Consider the following 16,698-nt stretch of genomic DNA (forward strand, 5'->3'; position numbering starts at 1 on the left):
TTGGCATACAACGAGAAGAGTACGTCTGATACACAGTGGAGGCTAATCGGCCTCCGCACACAAACTAGCAACAGGATTCGTTCAATAAGGCCCAGCAGCAAGCCTAATACCCTCATGGTGAACTGCAGCCAGAATTTTGAGCTATGAAGCCCTAGCTGATTCATAATCCTGGCATCCATATTCAAGCTGCATTCACACAAAGGCCTTATAAAGTCGAAGCAGACATGCCCCGTCTGTTCCCAAGACCTATGACTGATGCATTTCAGGATGTTTAAGGCCTTGAGAGATCTCAGTTTCAGTTCTTTAAAGTGAGGCAATCACGTCTGCTTCATCAAAAGTAAGGTCCAGATACTCCACTTTTTCATTAAAAGTGAGGACAGTATCCCCCAGTTTTGAATCAGATAAATTAAAAAGAGTGCAGGAGCAAATAAAATCTACAGTCTTTTCTAAAGAGAATTAAAAACATGTGGTGTAAGATCATGCCTCCAACTACCTGGTTGTCAGTTGCAATTGTCGAGTAGCCGTTGCGAGGTTGGAGGATGCACAGAAGATGGAGAAGTCTTCCATACATACGGAACACAGTGCAGAATGTTGCACTGTGGACGTAATACTGTTGCCAGCAATAGCGAATGCCGTGACACTTTGAACACTCTTGAGGGACACCATTCTCCTTGTTGAAACATTCAGACAGGGTATTCCCAAGCTTGTACCTAAAATATCTGACCAAGGGAAAGGAGGGCTGTGACAAAATATTGTGCCTCCATGTAGTATCACATACCTTCACCAAATCGTAGAAAACAACGATAAGGTGTTGCTTTCGTAGGAAAGCTCGTCGGATTGCTGCTTTGAGCACAGCCACGTTATCAAGTGTGGAGTGATACCTGCAGAACACACGCTGGGAACGACAGTAGGGACCTGGTTTTGAGAACTCAAACTAGGGGCTGACTGACCATACGCTCCGGTGTCTTTCCTACACAGCTTGTCGGCTAATGCTACGATAACTACAGGTATCTGCCCGATCCTTCACTGGTTTTAAAATTGATATTAACATAAATTCTTTCCACGAGTTGGGGAAAGTCTCCCATCATCCAAATTTCATCGATGAGCCGGAGGAGGAGGACCTTAACCGTGGGTTGAATTGTTTCAATGTGTTGTACATTATCAGGTCGTTTCCTGGCATCACATCACAAGCTACTGACAATGCAGAATCCAATTCCCCAGAGAGAGAAAGTCTGGTCGTATTCCTAGATGTTGGTGGACTGGAAATCAAATCATCTTTATCTTTTGTCTCCCAATAGCAACTGAAAGTAGGAACATGCTAGAATCCGCCATAAGGGACCTACCAGAGTCAGCTATTGTCCGAGTGACGTCTCTCGGCACTGTTAGGAGAGAATCCTGTATTTGTACAGTTGTTATTGGCGGTCGTGAGTTGCACCTTTAAATCCTCCTGATGGAGTCTTCTTACTCTCCCAAATTATTCTCCTCACCTCTGCATGTGCCATTCAAAAGGCTGTGAGATTCTCATCAGTAGCGCATTGATGAAATTTGCTCATAGCCACATTCCTGTCCTCAATTGCAGAACGACACTCATTTCACCGAGGGACAGGTCGCCTCCTAGGTGTTCCCGTTAACTTTGGGATGGATGCAACAGCAGCATGGGGAATCGTGGCTGTAGTGTGATCTATCCAGCCCTGGACACCGGAAACAGCTAACTGCCTGTAAGGTAGCCAGTTAGCCTTTTTGAGTAACCATATCTGAGGTTCCTTTCAGGACCTGCTCTATCACGATAGGGTAGTGGTCACTATCGTGAAAGTCATCGTACAATCCCCATTGAGCGGTGTCTACAAGGACAGGAGAACAGAAAGAGATGTCTATGACTGTATACGAATTTGCATCGGTGATAAAATGTGTAGCTTGACCAATTTTCATCAGTATGACATCTGTAGTGCAGATTGGATACTCAAGTATCTGACCTCTGGGGCAAGTGGTACTAGAACCCCATAGCACACTGTGTGTGCTAAAGTCCCCAAAAAGGAGAAAAGAATGGAGTTCAATAAGATGAGTGGGGACACCCACTGCCAAGACTTTTATGGGGCAGTAGGTGTGACAGCAACATGGCCACTATCGAACAACAATCTCTTTCAGTGCTGAGGTTAAAGGCACAGGTGACGAATGAGAAGTGCCCTTGACAAACACAGCTACCACACCTTTCGTCCTGTCACTAGTAAGGTAGTCTTTTCTATAGAGGTGATATCCAAGTACAGGTGTGTCGCTCTATTTAAAATGAGTATATTGAAGATAAGGAGAAAAGGATCTGTCTTGTACAAGAAGTCTCAATTCCTCCACACGAGTCGTGTGTTCATTCATATTCCACTTATGAAAGCCACTTCATCAGTGTGGTCTTTATTTACCCCTGTCCTTGCACTCGGATGGTGGGCCACTTGTAGAACGAGGTAGGGTGGAGAGCTGCCTGGGTCCGGTGATGCGACATCAAAATCCATGTCGTCATCAGTCAGACGTGCCAGAATGATATCCGATGGCCCACGGAACAGTTTTCGACACAATTGCTGAGACCCTTTCCCTGGTCCATTTCCCAGTAAGGATGAGGTGGTAAAAGGGGGCGGGGAGAGGCATTTTTCTTCGAAGAAAGTGGGCACTGACAGGCACTCTGCTTTTGGGATGCCTTCATGATGCTCACTGCAAAAGCATTGCTGGTCTCTTCTGTCATAGATGCCTGAATTGCTATATCTTTATTAACTTTTCTTCGGCACATACTCATTCAAGTACAGGTGCTGACAGTGGACAGTGGTACACTAGATGTCGACTGCATCAAAGTGTAAACTTTAGGAACAGGTTTCTGCAGCACAGAAGTGTAAGGGGTTTAGTCATCTTATATTCCTTTTTTGCTTCTGTATAGGAGAGGCCTGGTCACTTTATTTCCTGAATTCTGCATTCCTCTGCAAAAATAGAGTAGTCTCAGCTCCAGACTGTGTGGCTCCCAGAACAGTCTACAATAGACTGCTGGAGATGTAGAGTCAGTCCCAGCTTCATGGACTGCCTTTCCACACTTCCCAATGGTCACTTCGCCTCCTCAACTCAACATTGTATGGCCAAAAAGCTGGCATCTGAAACACCACATAGGCTTTGGTACACAGGTACACACTTGCCAGGTAGTATCAGAGAATTGAAGGTCACAATGAAAGCAGCAGTCTCCTCAATTTCTCCATTATTCCTAGGTGTCCTTTGCTCCACATCCACCATCCCCTGTGACGCCCATCCTTGTTTGAGTTAGGCAATGTCGATGTCCATAATGTCACGGCAGGTGACCACACTCTCACTGGAGTTAAAGGAGTTATGCAACACAACAATGTAATAATCACAATTTTTGTGAACTCCTAAATAGTTCCACTGCTTTGTCCAGTTTAACAGCAAGGAACAATTTCACAACTGCTTGATAGATCTGAGGGAACCGGCAAGCCCTTCAAAACTTTTATTGATATAGAAGGGGACACTTTTCCAAATATCACCTCCTTCCAGAGGTTTTTACCATCCCCATCATCGGGGGGGGGGGGGGGGGGTCAAGGTGAAATCCTCATACCCTGTGACACAAATGTTCCACCGCCACACTACATCTCACAGTGGTCACTGAAGCATGCCCAGAGCTTACTGTGACAGAGGACCGATGCCACTTGCCAGTCCCCACATCAGGAATCCTAGGGTTGCCAAGACCATACCCAGCAAACAAATGCTGAGCCCCTGAGGCCCAAGAAAACAAAAAGACAAAATAATTTATTAGACACCCTGGCCATTTGAAACTGTGCTGGACTGTGACTTGAAACCAGAACCTTTGCTTTTTAAGGGCAAGTGCTCTACCAACTAAGCTAACCAAGTTTCATATCATTACACACTCCACTGCAGAGCGAAAATTTCATTCCATGGTCTATTTACACACTGACTGTGCAATGGTGTCAATGTAATTTTTTGTTAGAAGAGGTACATCTTTTGAATGGCACTCTTCATCCAAACATATAAAATATAAACCCTCATTGCACTACAGTAAAAGTAATGTGGATGATCGTTTAAACTAAACCACGGATTATAAGTAAGAAAAAGTTCGAGCAAAATGAGAGAATGAATGCAATCACATGGGCGAAAATGTAAGATGATAAAATGGAAGAAATTAAGTCAAAATTAATATGTAACAATAACCAAAATCACATGAACAAGGATTCCAAGTGGAAAAAGACTGATAGGAAGAGAAATGGGAGCAAATGATGTATTTCATATAATGACTAGTACAATGTAACAAAGGACTAGAAAAGAATTACATTTAAACCAACAAATTCAATAAAAATAATGATCAAAAGTCAAGTTGGTAAAGATTTTAAAATAAATTTCAGAGCACCTTACAAAATTCAAACCGACAACTTTCTGCACCGGGTCAGTACCTTAACCATTGCACTACGCAACCAGTCTGCAAAGTGTTACCATTTTTAAAGCTATACAGCACCAAGTGAAATTTCGACTTTTTTTGCAGTTACTCGCAAACGAGCGCCTACTAGGGTGAATGGCTGTAGGGTGCGATTCCTTGGACCTTAACCTACAACACCATACAGTGAGATAACACATCAGTACAGTGTAAGATGCCCCAGGTCCTTGAAATCCACTGGCCAACGGAAGATGTTCATGTGTTAAGGTAGGTAGTAAGTAGGGAAGCACTCACTTTAGGGATGTTTTCTGATGGTTTGTGCAGATCAGAATTGTACCAATCCTGTGCTATCGGCAATGCAGGCCACAGACTGGCACTTCTGCCGGGTGGAGTCGTTTGCTCTGTGAGATCGCGAAGGAAAAGCATGGAGCAATGTTACCTCTGACAGCAAAGAAATCATCACTGCACTTAGGTTCAGATTCTGATGTACTGTTGTTTTACATTACACAAAACATATCGAGATCAATTTCTCTGAGCGTGTTATCCTACTGGAACAAAAAAGTCTCTTTCAGCATCTTCGACACAATAGATCGAAGTTCACAGGGGAGACGCTGTGTCACAGTTCAAGGGTACTGAATAGCAGGACCCTTTTAGCACTGGTATTGCACAGCAACAATGAGGAAAACACTAAGAGACACACCAAACCTAGCAAGATACGGAAGTTACAAATTGACTAATTGACTGTTTCAACAGCCTATTCCTTACAACCCATTGGGGATATAAAGACCAAGGAAACATTCCAACATATTGAAACTTTCTGGCAGATTAAAACTGTGTGCCGGACCAAGACTCGAACTCGCGACCTTTGCCTTTCACGGGAAAGTGCTCTACCAGTTGAGCTACCCAAGCACGACTCACGCCCCGTCCTCACAGCTTTACTTCTGCCAGTACCTCGTCTCCTACCTTCCAAACTTTACAGAAGCTCTCCTGAGAACCTTGCAGAACTAGGGACAGGAAGTTTCATATCAGTGCACACTCCGCTACAGAGTGAAAATCTCATTCTGATTCCAACAGATTGTTTCAAGGAGTCAATACCATCACTGGGGACCTCTCTTTGTCAGTGAAGTATATTACGTCTCCATAGAGGAGCACTCACCCAAAGGTGGAGGAGAACCTCTTGAGTTGCAGCACGAGCAGCCGGGGCAGCCGCTCGTAGCGCACCTGCCGTCTCGCCTCGTTGTAGCGCAAGCACTGCTCGCACCAGTACTTGTTCAAGTCGCGCAGATGCTCGCTCGTGACCACCGCCGACTGGTACACGCCTGCCGTTCCGGGACAGCTCTCTGGAAATGACAGCCGGGTAAATCAAAGTACACACCTCGCAATTTCTTATCAGATCACATCAAGTTAACTACATGTGGAGAGGTGGAAAGTTCTGAGAGTGGCAGTGACTTACACTGAGGTGAAAAAAGCCATAAGGTATCTCCTGATATCATTTCAGACCTCCTTTTGCCTGATGTTGCACAGACTCAAGTCGTCGGAAGTCCCCTACACACACCGTCTCTACGGCCATCCGTAACTGCGAAAATGTTGCCAGTGCAGGATTTTTGTACACAAACTGACCCCTCAATTATGTGCCACGAACGTTTTACAGGATTCATGTTCGGCAATCTGGGTGGCTGAATAATTCACTCCTCAGACCAATCACAAACAATTTGACGCATTGTCATACATAAAATTCTATTGTCATTTGGGAACATGAAGTCTATGATGGCTGCAAGTGGTCTCCAAGAAGACGAAAATAATCATTTCTTCTTCATATATCCATATTTAAATTGGATGAAGGTGGCAAACAGCTGGTATAATTTTTATTAAAATGACAACTCCTCCAGCTGTACTTACGATAAATATAAACTCTTAAGTACAGCTGGAGGAGTTGTCATTTTAATAAAAATAATCATTTCTAGTTGATGATTGGTTCAGTTGGACCAGAGGGAAGACCTACTCAATTCCATATGAACACAGCCAACCACATTATGGAACACCACCAGCTTTCACAGTGCCTCGTTGACAACTTGGGTCCATTGCTTTTTGGGATCTGTGCCACATTCGAACCCTATCTTCAGCTCTTATTAACTGAAATCTAGACTCGTCTGACCGGGCCACTGTTTTCCAGTCATCTACGGTTCAATCAGCATGGTCATGAGCCCAGGAGAGGCACTGCAGACACTGTTGTGTTGTTACCAAAGGCACTCATCAGCCCTCTGCTGCCATAGCCCAGAAAAGCTAAATTTCACCGCACAATCACGGTCTTAACAGGTTGTGTGACCCAAATTGATTTCTGCAGTTATTTCATGTACTGTTGCTTGTCTGTTATGACAGACAAACTCTACATAACCTTCTCTCAGTTGTTAAGTGGAAGCCACTGTGTTAGTCCATGGTGAGAGAGAATGCCTGAAATCTGGTATTCTTGGTGCACACTTGAAACTGTGGATTTCCGAATACTGAATTCCCTAACCATTTCCAAAATGGAACGTCCCATTCGTATGGTTTCAACTACCATTCCACGTTCAGAATCTTAATTTCCATTGTGCAACCACAATCTTGTCTGAAACTTTTTCTCATGACTCACCTGAGTACAAATGACAGCTCCAGCAATGCACTGCCCTTTTATACCTTGTGTATGTGATATTACAGCCTTGTGTAGATGAGCATATTGACATCCCATGACGATCACCTCACTGCATGTATGCTGGAAATTTGTTTGCGAGTCAGTCCAAGTAAGATAGCTTCGAGTCTGTGTCTTATGTCAAAAAGACGAACACAGATCACACCGCCACACCATAATTACACTTCACCACTAAAGACTGTCTGCTTGCAGTTGTACAACAGAGTTGAACAATAAGCAGGTTCAAATGGATGTATGCTGCAGTAGTTTCGCAGAGATGAAGATTGCGCACTCATTGTAATCTAACAAAATGGTAAGAGGAACCTTCACACATGATCAAACATGTGTAATCTTTTTCAGTCTTGGCTCTTCAAACCTTTGTTTCTAAGTCGTATCTGTCTACCCATCTTTATTCATTTGTTACAACCGTCGTTTGTGGTCTAAATTCAACAATAAATGAACAAACTTTGTTGCTAAATGTTTCATGCCCAAAAGGTCTTAAAAATTGCTTGGCATGAGAAAAAGAATATGCAGACATCAACAGCAACCTATCTGATGGTGATTCGCCAATTTTCCAGAACTATTTTCTTCAGTTCTCCCACACTATCATCAGTAATTTACGTGCTATCGTGTCCAAGGTGGCCACTGCCTTCAACATCTTGAATCCTCTTTGAAATGTTTGTACCACTCGTAAACTCTTGTCCTGCTCCTATATATTTGCCAAAAGCCACTTTCAACATTTGGGAGCAAGCTGTGCTGCACTTCATTCCATTTTCCAAGCTAAATTTAATGCAGATTCTTTGATCCATTTCTCTCAAAAGCAAAAATTCACTGAGCACTCTAAAACATGAATAACCTTCTGACTGTCAACAATGAATTAAATATTCAAAACAGCTGAAAATGCAACGTCAAGAATGTGTTTATCAACAAAATAAAAAATCTGGAAAATCTGATGTATAAACCCTGTGAAATTAAAAAATCCTTTTACTTTTTGATCACACCTCATAGTCTCTTTTGAAGGATACACACTTTGGCAGAACTTGATGAAATACCTGGAAAATCACTGGACAAACACTGCAAAATACTCGTTGGCTGCAACTACCACTTCCTCATTTGGTGAAAATTTCTTCCCAGTGAGCCAAAGTCAGGAAGGTGTCACTTGTGGTTAAGAATGGTCAGTAGGACACAGGAGGAACCAATTCATGAACTTTCATCACTGTAATCACTGATGTGTGGGGTGGTACATTAGCCTCACAAAAGAGCACTTTTTTCTTGCTAGCTTCGGTTTTCTTTCGGTCAATGTAACTTTCAAGCAATCCAACATTGAAGCATAATTGAGTCCCAGTACGGATCTGCTTTTTTCCAAAAAGTCTACAAGAATTATTTGTTGGGAATCCCAAAACAGTGGCCATCACCTTGGCTGACAAAATGGTCTTTGGCTTCTTTGGTTCACTTTCGCCAGCCTTTCTCCATTGTTTTAACTCTCGTTGTGACGATGGTGTGTACAATGGATCCGAGTTTCATCAGCAGTTAAAAATCAAAAAGCCTTGCAGACTATGACTAAATATCACCAGACATTGTGTTGGAATGGGCCAGATGCGCTTTTGGTCAACTGTCAGTAAGCATGGCACCCACCTTGCACATAGCTTATTCATAGCCAATTCTCCATACGTAACATTATGCACTTACTCTTTTCAGATGTCAACAGTCTCTCAATAAACTCACAGATCTTTATTCAGCACTCTTGCATTACAATGTCATGAATTTTGTCAATTGTTTCTTTTGTGGTGACCCAACTGGATGGATGGAGTGCACCTTGTCTTCAGTGACTGTCCAACCACATTTAAATTAATCCCAAAGTAAATTGTCTTTTACTGTGGTGCAGAATCCATGTGAACATCCAATTCTGTTTTGGTTTGTGTGGCAGTCCAACTGTTCAAATTAAAATGTTTAATACCAGCACAAAACTGTTGTCTCCATTTTCAATTGCAGTTGACAAAGTGACCAATTCAGATGGCTGTCAACAATTAACTGTATGCTGCACATTGTCTAAATTCTTTATGTGATCCTTCAAATAATGAAGCATGCCAACCATGAAGGCACAATAAGAATGTTCTGTACTTTCATGACATGTTGGGTTAGCATGCAGCAGGTTGAGGGTTTGCTCCTGGGTTGAGGTATATGTTTTTTATTTGGTAAATTTAGTCCAGGTGGTACGGTATCTGGCATCTTAATCGTTAACAGCGATTGGAGCAGGTCCTCTGGAAAATATTTGCACTTACACACTACAATCGTAGAAATGGAAGGAAGATTGGTCAGCTTTGAAAGAAGCCCTTTTCCCATCATGTGCGTGAATTTATTCGCACCACTTCATCTAGTAGATGCGAGACCTGCTTTCATTGTACCCTCCCCCAATGGTACCATAGATTAGTACCAACTATTATTCTTGCCTTGTTCAGGTCCATTGCATTTCGTTAGTGCCTTATGTTACCAGTAGGACTGGGAACATGCTTTATGAATCATGTCCAAACTCGATTACTATTTGTATGTGTTATCACTATGGCCCCACTAATTATGCCTTTCAACGCTGAGTCTGGTAACGCATGCTGTTTAGTATGTATCTCAATTTATTATTATTATTATTACTGTTATTATTATTATTATTATTATTATTTCTTTTCTTTCTCAGACGTTATGGTGTAATGCGTGTTAGGTGGAACAGCGCACAGGACTGACAGCGTGTTTATACTATACGCGCTGTCCACCAGACAGGGACTAGTTGCGAGCGGAGTAACAAGCCCGCGACAGACTCCAATGTACATGTATAGACTTATAGAATGTTCTCATTGTAAACTTCTAAACCAGTGTGGCAGATGTATGGCATACACAAACAATGAATATATGGATATGCTTCTGGTCCTTGGTGCATCTGATAACCGAGCTAGTGTTGCTGCTCGTGAATATACTCTTAGATATCCTCATCAATGCTAACCAGATAAAAATGTGTTTCATCAGCTGGAGCTGCCCCTTTGGGAGTCAGGTTCTCTCCTTTCACCATCGCATGACAGAGGTATCCACAGACTCGCCGTATTCCAGCTACTGAGGAAGCTATTCTGGAGGTCATACACCAAGAACCTCAGCGAAGTACATGTAGCATAGTAAGGCAGCTGCATGTCTCACAACACACACGGTTGTTAACGTGGTGCACGTGCATGGGCTTCACCCCTATCATTATGCTTTCACACAGCACCTGCATCCTGCAGATGGCCACCAGCAGATACAATTCTGTGAATGGTTCCAACAACAACAGGAAGCCAACGATGACTTTGTGAACACCATAATATGGTTGGATGAAGCAGCATTCACTCGTGAGGGTGTCGTCGACCTGCACAATGCCCACCATTGGTGTGAGGTTAACCCGCAAGTCACCTGCGATCGTGGATGTCAAGTTCGCTTTGGTATCAACGTCTGAGACAGAATATTGGGCGACAGGTGTTTGAGCCTTTACATGTTGCCTGACTGGTTGCCTGCACGAAGGTATCATGCATTCTTATCAAACTATCTGCCTGATGTGCTGGAAGATGTTCCACTACATGTTCAGCAGAGAATATGGTTCCAACATGATGGTGCACCTCCACACTCTGGAATGTGCGACAGTATTTGGACAGAACATTTACAGGAAAATGGTTCGGACGTGGAGGTCCAGTTGTATAGCCACCGCGTTCACCTGGCCTAATTCCCCTGGATTTCTTCCTCTGGGGACACCTGCAGGAGCACATGCACTCTACTCAGCCAATGAATGTGGAAGAATTGGTGGCGCATGTTCATGCTGCTCTAGTTACTGAGGACACAGCTTTGCTGCGAAGGGCCCAGAGCTCTAAGATCCGGTGGGTTGCGCAATGTTTGGATATGCAGGGAGGTCGCATTGAGCATCTGTTGTTCGGAGGACAATGTATTATGTTGTGAAGGTCGAACGACCATTAATATGGACATTATTATTGTCACTGGTTGCTAATGTCAGACATCTGAGTGCTCAAATTACATGTAGTATAAATGACAAGATGTTGTGTTATTGTACTGTGCTATTATCTTTAGCATCTTGAAACAGCTATTGTTTTTACAGTTATTCTGTCCTTTGATAGGTCATTTGTTTCAACTGTCTATTTATTGTCTAATCACATATTTGTTATGTTAAGCATTGCAAAATGTTGTAAATTAGGATATAGAATGAAATTAGCAAATAAAAAAATGCACTCCAACCAAGGATCGAACCCTCGATCTCCTGCATGCTAACCCAAAACTTTATCCACTGCACCAACTGTACAGCATAACTGACAACTGCTGACAAAGATACTTACCGTACATTTGGTTACAGCATTGCCAGATTGCCACTCTTTAACGTCCTTTTCTGCAGATGTACTCATTGGTCGAAATTTTGTCAGACATTTTTCATCGCTGGCACGTGATGAGTCATGCTGCGATGCTCTAGTGTGCCAATTTTGCTTCACCCTGTATAATTTTCTTCAGAAATTGCAAATTTTATGAGATAAAAATCTGAAAATGTGAAAAAAAAATTGTCCATTCTAATTCCCCTTAAAGGCACTGTTGATCAACATCAACTCGCCATGTCCAATCTCGAAGGCACTAAGCTCGCAACTGTTCTGGCGCATACTTAAAACAAACCTGATTTGCATCCTCAAGACCAAGCAATGCCGACTAGCTGACACACAAAAAGTATTTTCTGTGGAATGCTTGTATGCTTTGTCCCTAAGTGTTTCCAGATTAACCCTCGAGCAGGGACACAATTTTCGTAGAATGAGCGGACAAGCAGCGCACTTCGTACACATATAAAGGATAGTTGTCTTTATGTTACCAAGGTAAATGTTTACGAGCAAAATCACAGTTTATTTTATCATTGTTTAATTGAAATAAGATTAAACATAATATACTGAGTTAAATCACTGTTTAATTGCATAATAATAGAAAACTTTCATTGCATCACTGTTGCCACATAAAAGATTTACCCACAATTCTGACCCACTCATAGCATTAAACAGTGCAGATGCATCAGATCCCCTCTAAATGTGCATCAACTGCCTCATTGTGGGATTCTGCTGCTAGCTCAGAATCTGAGGCATTTTCTTGCAGAGAGCAAATTTTTTCTCACCTGCTCATTGGGATGTATGACAAAAAATTTATCGTTGTGTTAGCTGAAGCAATACTGGAGGAATGGGTACAGGCTCATAACTGAAAAATAATGGAGCGGTGCAAGCCAATGTTATTTGTGTTTTGCGCACTTCATGCATAGGTGCGCCCATTCTAGTGTTACGGTGGCGGAATGACTTCCAATAATTAAGTCTTTCAGCATTCAAGTCCATGTACGGCTTATTTTTATTGCCTTCATGTGAGGACTCAAGGTTTTTTGGGAGGTCGCCTTCCGTTATCACACAAATGCTAGAACTGCATGGCCCCATCCCAAACCTTCTATATCACAATTCCCTCTGCCCCCACTCGCACTCTACTGGGAGATTTAGCTGGAAAGTATTGCAATCCATTAAAGGGCCAGATCTCCAATAGGACCTTAAAATAGACAATGAAAAGTACAAAACTACAGAACACGGCACACACAGCTACTACTTCGGCCAGTACTGTCAGGTACCCACCATCGTCCGAGTCTTGGTCCGTGGCTATGGGCACGCAGATATCGCAGAACGTCTCCTTGCGTTCAGTGACTGTCTCACACTCTAGGCATGTCGTCCTCAGCACAGTGATCCCCTCGAAGTCGTCTGCGACGAAGTTGTACCCCGGCGTAGACCTCTGGTGCTGTTGCTGCTGCTTCAGGTCCGAACACTGCGAACTGGCTGCCGTCGATGCTTCGTCACCGGACGCATCACGTTGCGAGGCAGTGCTCGACGACTCGCAGCCTTCGCCATCTACGCACTCGCTGATGCCTGAAGACACGAGAACATAGTCGCATTAACAACAGGAAGTGACACTCACTGAGTAACTCATAGGTGTTAGTACAGGCCACCATTCTCAATTTTATTTCTCAAGTTACTAACCTATTTACAAAATTACTTCTCAGTCCCTGACATTAAGTTGTTTCAGAAAGACACCCTCCCTCAGACTGCCAAACCATTAAGTCATTTGTACAGAATATTACTCACTGGCTCCAGAACTATGAATGATGCCAATATACATACTCTCACTTACAGATAGATCTATACACGTTGAAATTGAATTCTCCACCATGTTCTTCTATCTGTATATGAACACTAATCTCAGAAACCACCCTAGGGATTTTGATACAGTCTCCACTAATTGACAGCGATTCACAAGGAAAGTTTGTGTGTATGTAATTTATTATCATTTTGAAGACAGTTTTCAAACTACAGAACAGGGCCATAAAAAAAATAGCACACTGTCAATACCCGCACAAAACAATGAGAAGCTTTACGTACACCTTGCCAGTTTTACCAATCAGTAGGGACCTGAAAAAATTGTACTCGAGACATCCAAATTCTATCTCAAAATGAGAAAATATATATAGTAATAAGCAGTCTGTAAAACTGTTTTATCTGTCTGTGTCTTTGAACACACTAATCTCCAAAACTACTGGATCGATTCCTATCAAACTTTGTATACATATCACTCGCTGTGTAGAAAGAACTGCTGTGGGGGTAAGAACCACCTACCCATCAAAAAAGTGTAGGTGGGGTTGGAAAATATGTTTGGCCTTGATGCACAAATATTCAGATTTTGTTCCTCCAGTACTTGAGAAAGAGCACTCAACGACTTCCAGCACTCTTTACACATGATTTCAAACCTCCACCAAAATTTTTATTGCTGACAACTCACACAAAATGGTAAAAGGAAAAGTTTATCGCTTACTACATTTTCACTACTCATGCAGTAAAACTGTTGCATCACACACGACAATTTTATTTATTACTTCTTTACTATTAACTACATGCAACACATTTAGCAGACAGTATCAACAAAGCTGCTGAATGTACCCCCAAACTTTTATCATTGTGCAACACAGAGAGAGGTGAACAGGAGATGAACAGGGGGAGAGGGGGGGGGGGGGATGGACCAACAGAACTGAGACAAATATATAGCAGGGCAATGGAGGGTACTCAGCTAGCACCTAACAAATGCTATTTCACAGTGAACCGTATTGGGATGAACTATCATATTAGATACTGTTTGAAATAACTTTATTTTCTGCACATAAGTATAAATAAAATAACGAGTTTTCAGTTACTGGTACTGTGCATCTAGTGAACTCAAGTTTAGAAACAGAATAGGCATAGATGTATATCTGCAAAAAAAAAATACCACATCTATGGACGAATAACGATATATTAGTGCTCTCATAAATTATGCACTGGTGGCATACCTAGTATGGTCAGCAAATTAATCCCTCCAATACATACGCCACATATGGCAACATAGGAGTCAGCTGCAAGACCTTGCATATTAGAACAAAGAAATACATAGCTGAAGTTTGTACTATTCAGACAAATGGTTCAAATGGCTCTGAGCACTATGGGACTTAACATATGAGGTCATCAGTCCCCTAGACTTAGTACAACTTAAACCTAACTAACCTAAAGACATCACACACATCCATGCCCGAGGCAGGATTCGGACCTGCGACCATAGCAGCAGTGCGCTTCCAGACTGAAGCGCCTAGGACCACTTGGCCACAGTGGCCAGCTACTATTCAGACACTTCGATGTCACAGCTTCGGGTGGAGGGAGAAAGAAGAGGGTTGTACTGGACTATTATTTCATAGGTAACAGCAGAGGTCGGACCATAACTACCGTATTTACTCGAATTTAAGCCGCACCTGAAAAATGAGACTCGAAATCAAGGAAAAAAATTTTTCTCGAATCTAAGCCGCTTCTGAAATTTGAGACTCTAAATTCAAGGTAAGAGAAAAGTTTTAGACCACCCCTCCAAATCAAAACAAAGTTGGTCCATTGTAACGTGAAACACAATTGAGGTCGAACGGATGAAGATACAGCTACAGTAGTTTGGTTCGAGTCGTAAGCTTGACAGTTAAGCTTTACCAAGTAGCCAATGCTATGTATCAGGTGCTCCGTCCGTATTTATATGGGTACTCTTCCTTTTTCACGTGCTTCATGTGGTTTGAATCGATTGCTTATTTTGCTTTGATCTGATAAGTGCCGTTCTTTTTGTTATAGGTGTTTACGTCACCCTAAGCTGAAAATGCATTATTGTACTGTGTCATGCATTGTTTGTCGCATTCTGATAAGGAGTGTTTATGACTTGTCGCTGCTCGCGGCATGGCTTGCTTTTGTGCGCGCTACCGCAGGTTTCAATAAAAAAAAATAGAGCAGTTGTCTCATAACCAGAAACAATGGCAAGAGACTATTTGTTGTTGCTTACACTGCTGCTTTCTTTGATAAAGATCAACAAGAACCAAATAATAGACTGCGTATGATAGAATTTGTTCCGAACGAGAGTTTAGCAAAAGTTTTTCTCCATTTGAAAATCTCTGCAGACGCCTGTATAGTACATTACATTCTGCACAGAAATTAGTCATCTTAGATTCGTGCTTCATTTCTGACTATCACTATTCAGCATAAGAATAATACGAATATAAACATGACATTATATGTATATTCTTCCGCGTTTGCTGTTGTCTCACTCTAGTTTCGTAGTTTATTAGGCAGACAGGATTTAAATGAGATAGCAGCAAACACGAAAGAACACATGGCATAATGTTTACATTCTTCTACCTTTTCTTTTAATTTATTTACTGACGCGTAGGTTTTGGTGCCAGTATTTATCTTTGTGCCTGCAAAGCATGCCTGTGTAGTGTTATATATATTACACAGCAGAAGTTAGTTGTGGCGATACCCACCAACATTTTTCAGAACTTCCGCTTACTTTGCACTCGATTATAAGCCGCACACTGTTTTTTGGATTACAAAAACCGGAATGAAAGTGCGGTTTGGATTTGAGGAAATATGGTACCTCGTTTATGACACTGCCAACTTCAGCAGTTGCCATTACCAAATGCTTTGTGTACTCCACTTTGCTTTGGTTTGTGTGTTGCTCCTTCTCTTACTTTGAAATGAAATGAGGTCTGTGTAGGGGATTGGCAATGCTTATGACCCCATGTCAGTTTTGCTTTCACAGGTTTGCATAACAAAGGTTTAAGTCATTTGCACCCCCCACCCCCACCCCCCTCACCCCTCCCATACCACCAGTCTTATCAGTTTTGGTGGTGGTGGTGAGACGCACGCTGCGAGTCCAACAAAACCAGTCAACGTATTTCAGCTACTCACCCACACCGAGAGTCTTCATGTAAAGCAAAGAGTTTTTTTCAGTTCTACAGGGGCATGCTGGAATGTAAACGCTCCAAATTTTTAATGTGAAAACTCAAAGCTTTATATAAAACTAACGTTACTAACAAATTACACCTTTAAGTTTGATATCCACATATTTGCAGTTCTCTGCTGCTAGAGAAATCCGAAGTATAGCGTGTAACATGGCAGTATTCAACATAACTTATGTCGGTGCATGAGAAACAGCATGCTGTAATCTAGTTTTGAATTTGAAGAGTTCC

General features: G+C 42.2%; 1 protein-coding gene across 1 annotated transcript in view; it reads right to left on the reverse strand.

The window, feature by feature from the left end:
• Positions 1–16,698, reverse strand: part of LOC126215326 (ubiquitin carboxyl-terminal hydrolase 1) — an 87,457-nt gene that overhangs the window by 29,900 nt on the left and 40,859 nt on the right. The window contains exons 7-8 of the mRNA XM_049942008.1: positions 12,732–13,045; positions 5,586–5,737 (exon numbers count right to left, since the gene is read on the reverse strand). Coding sequence (XP_049797965.1) covers positions 5,586–5,737; positions 12,732–13,045 — 466 coding nt within the window. The remainder of the gene's footprint in view (positions 1–5,585; positions 5,738–12,731; positions 13,046–16,698) is intronic.

The sequence above is a fragment of the Schistocerca nitens genome, chromosome 12 (genome assembly GCF_023898315.1).
Source record: "Schistocerca nitens isolate TAMUIC-IGC-003100 chromosome 12, iqSchNite1.1, whole genome shotgun sequence".
Lineage (NCBI taxonomy): Eukaryota > Metazoa > Arthropoda > Insecta > Orthoptera > Acrididae > Schistocerca > Schistocerca nitens.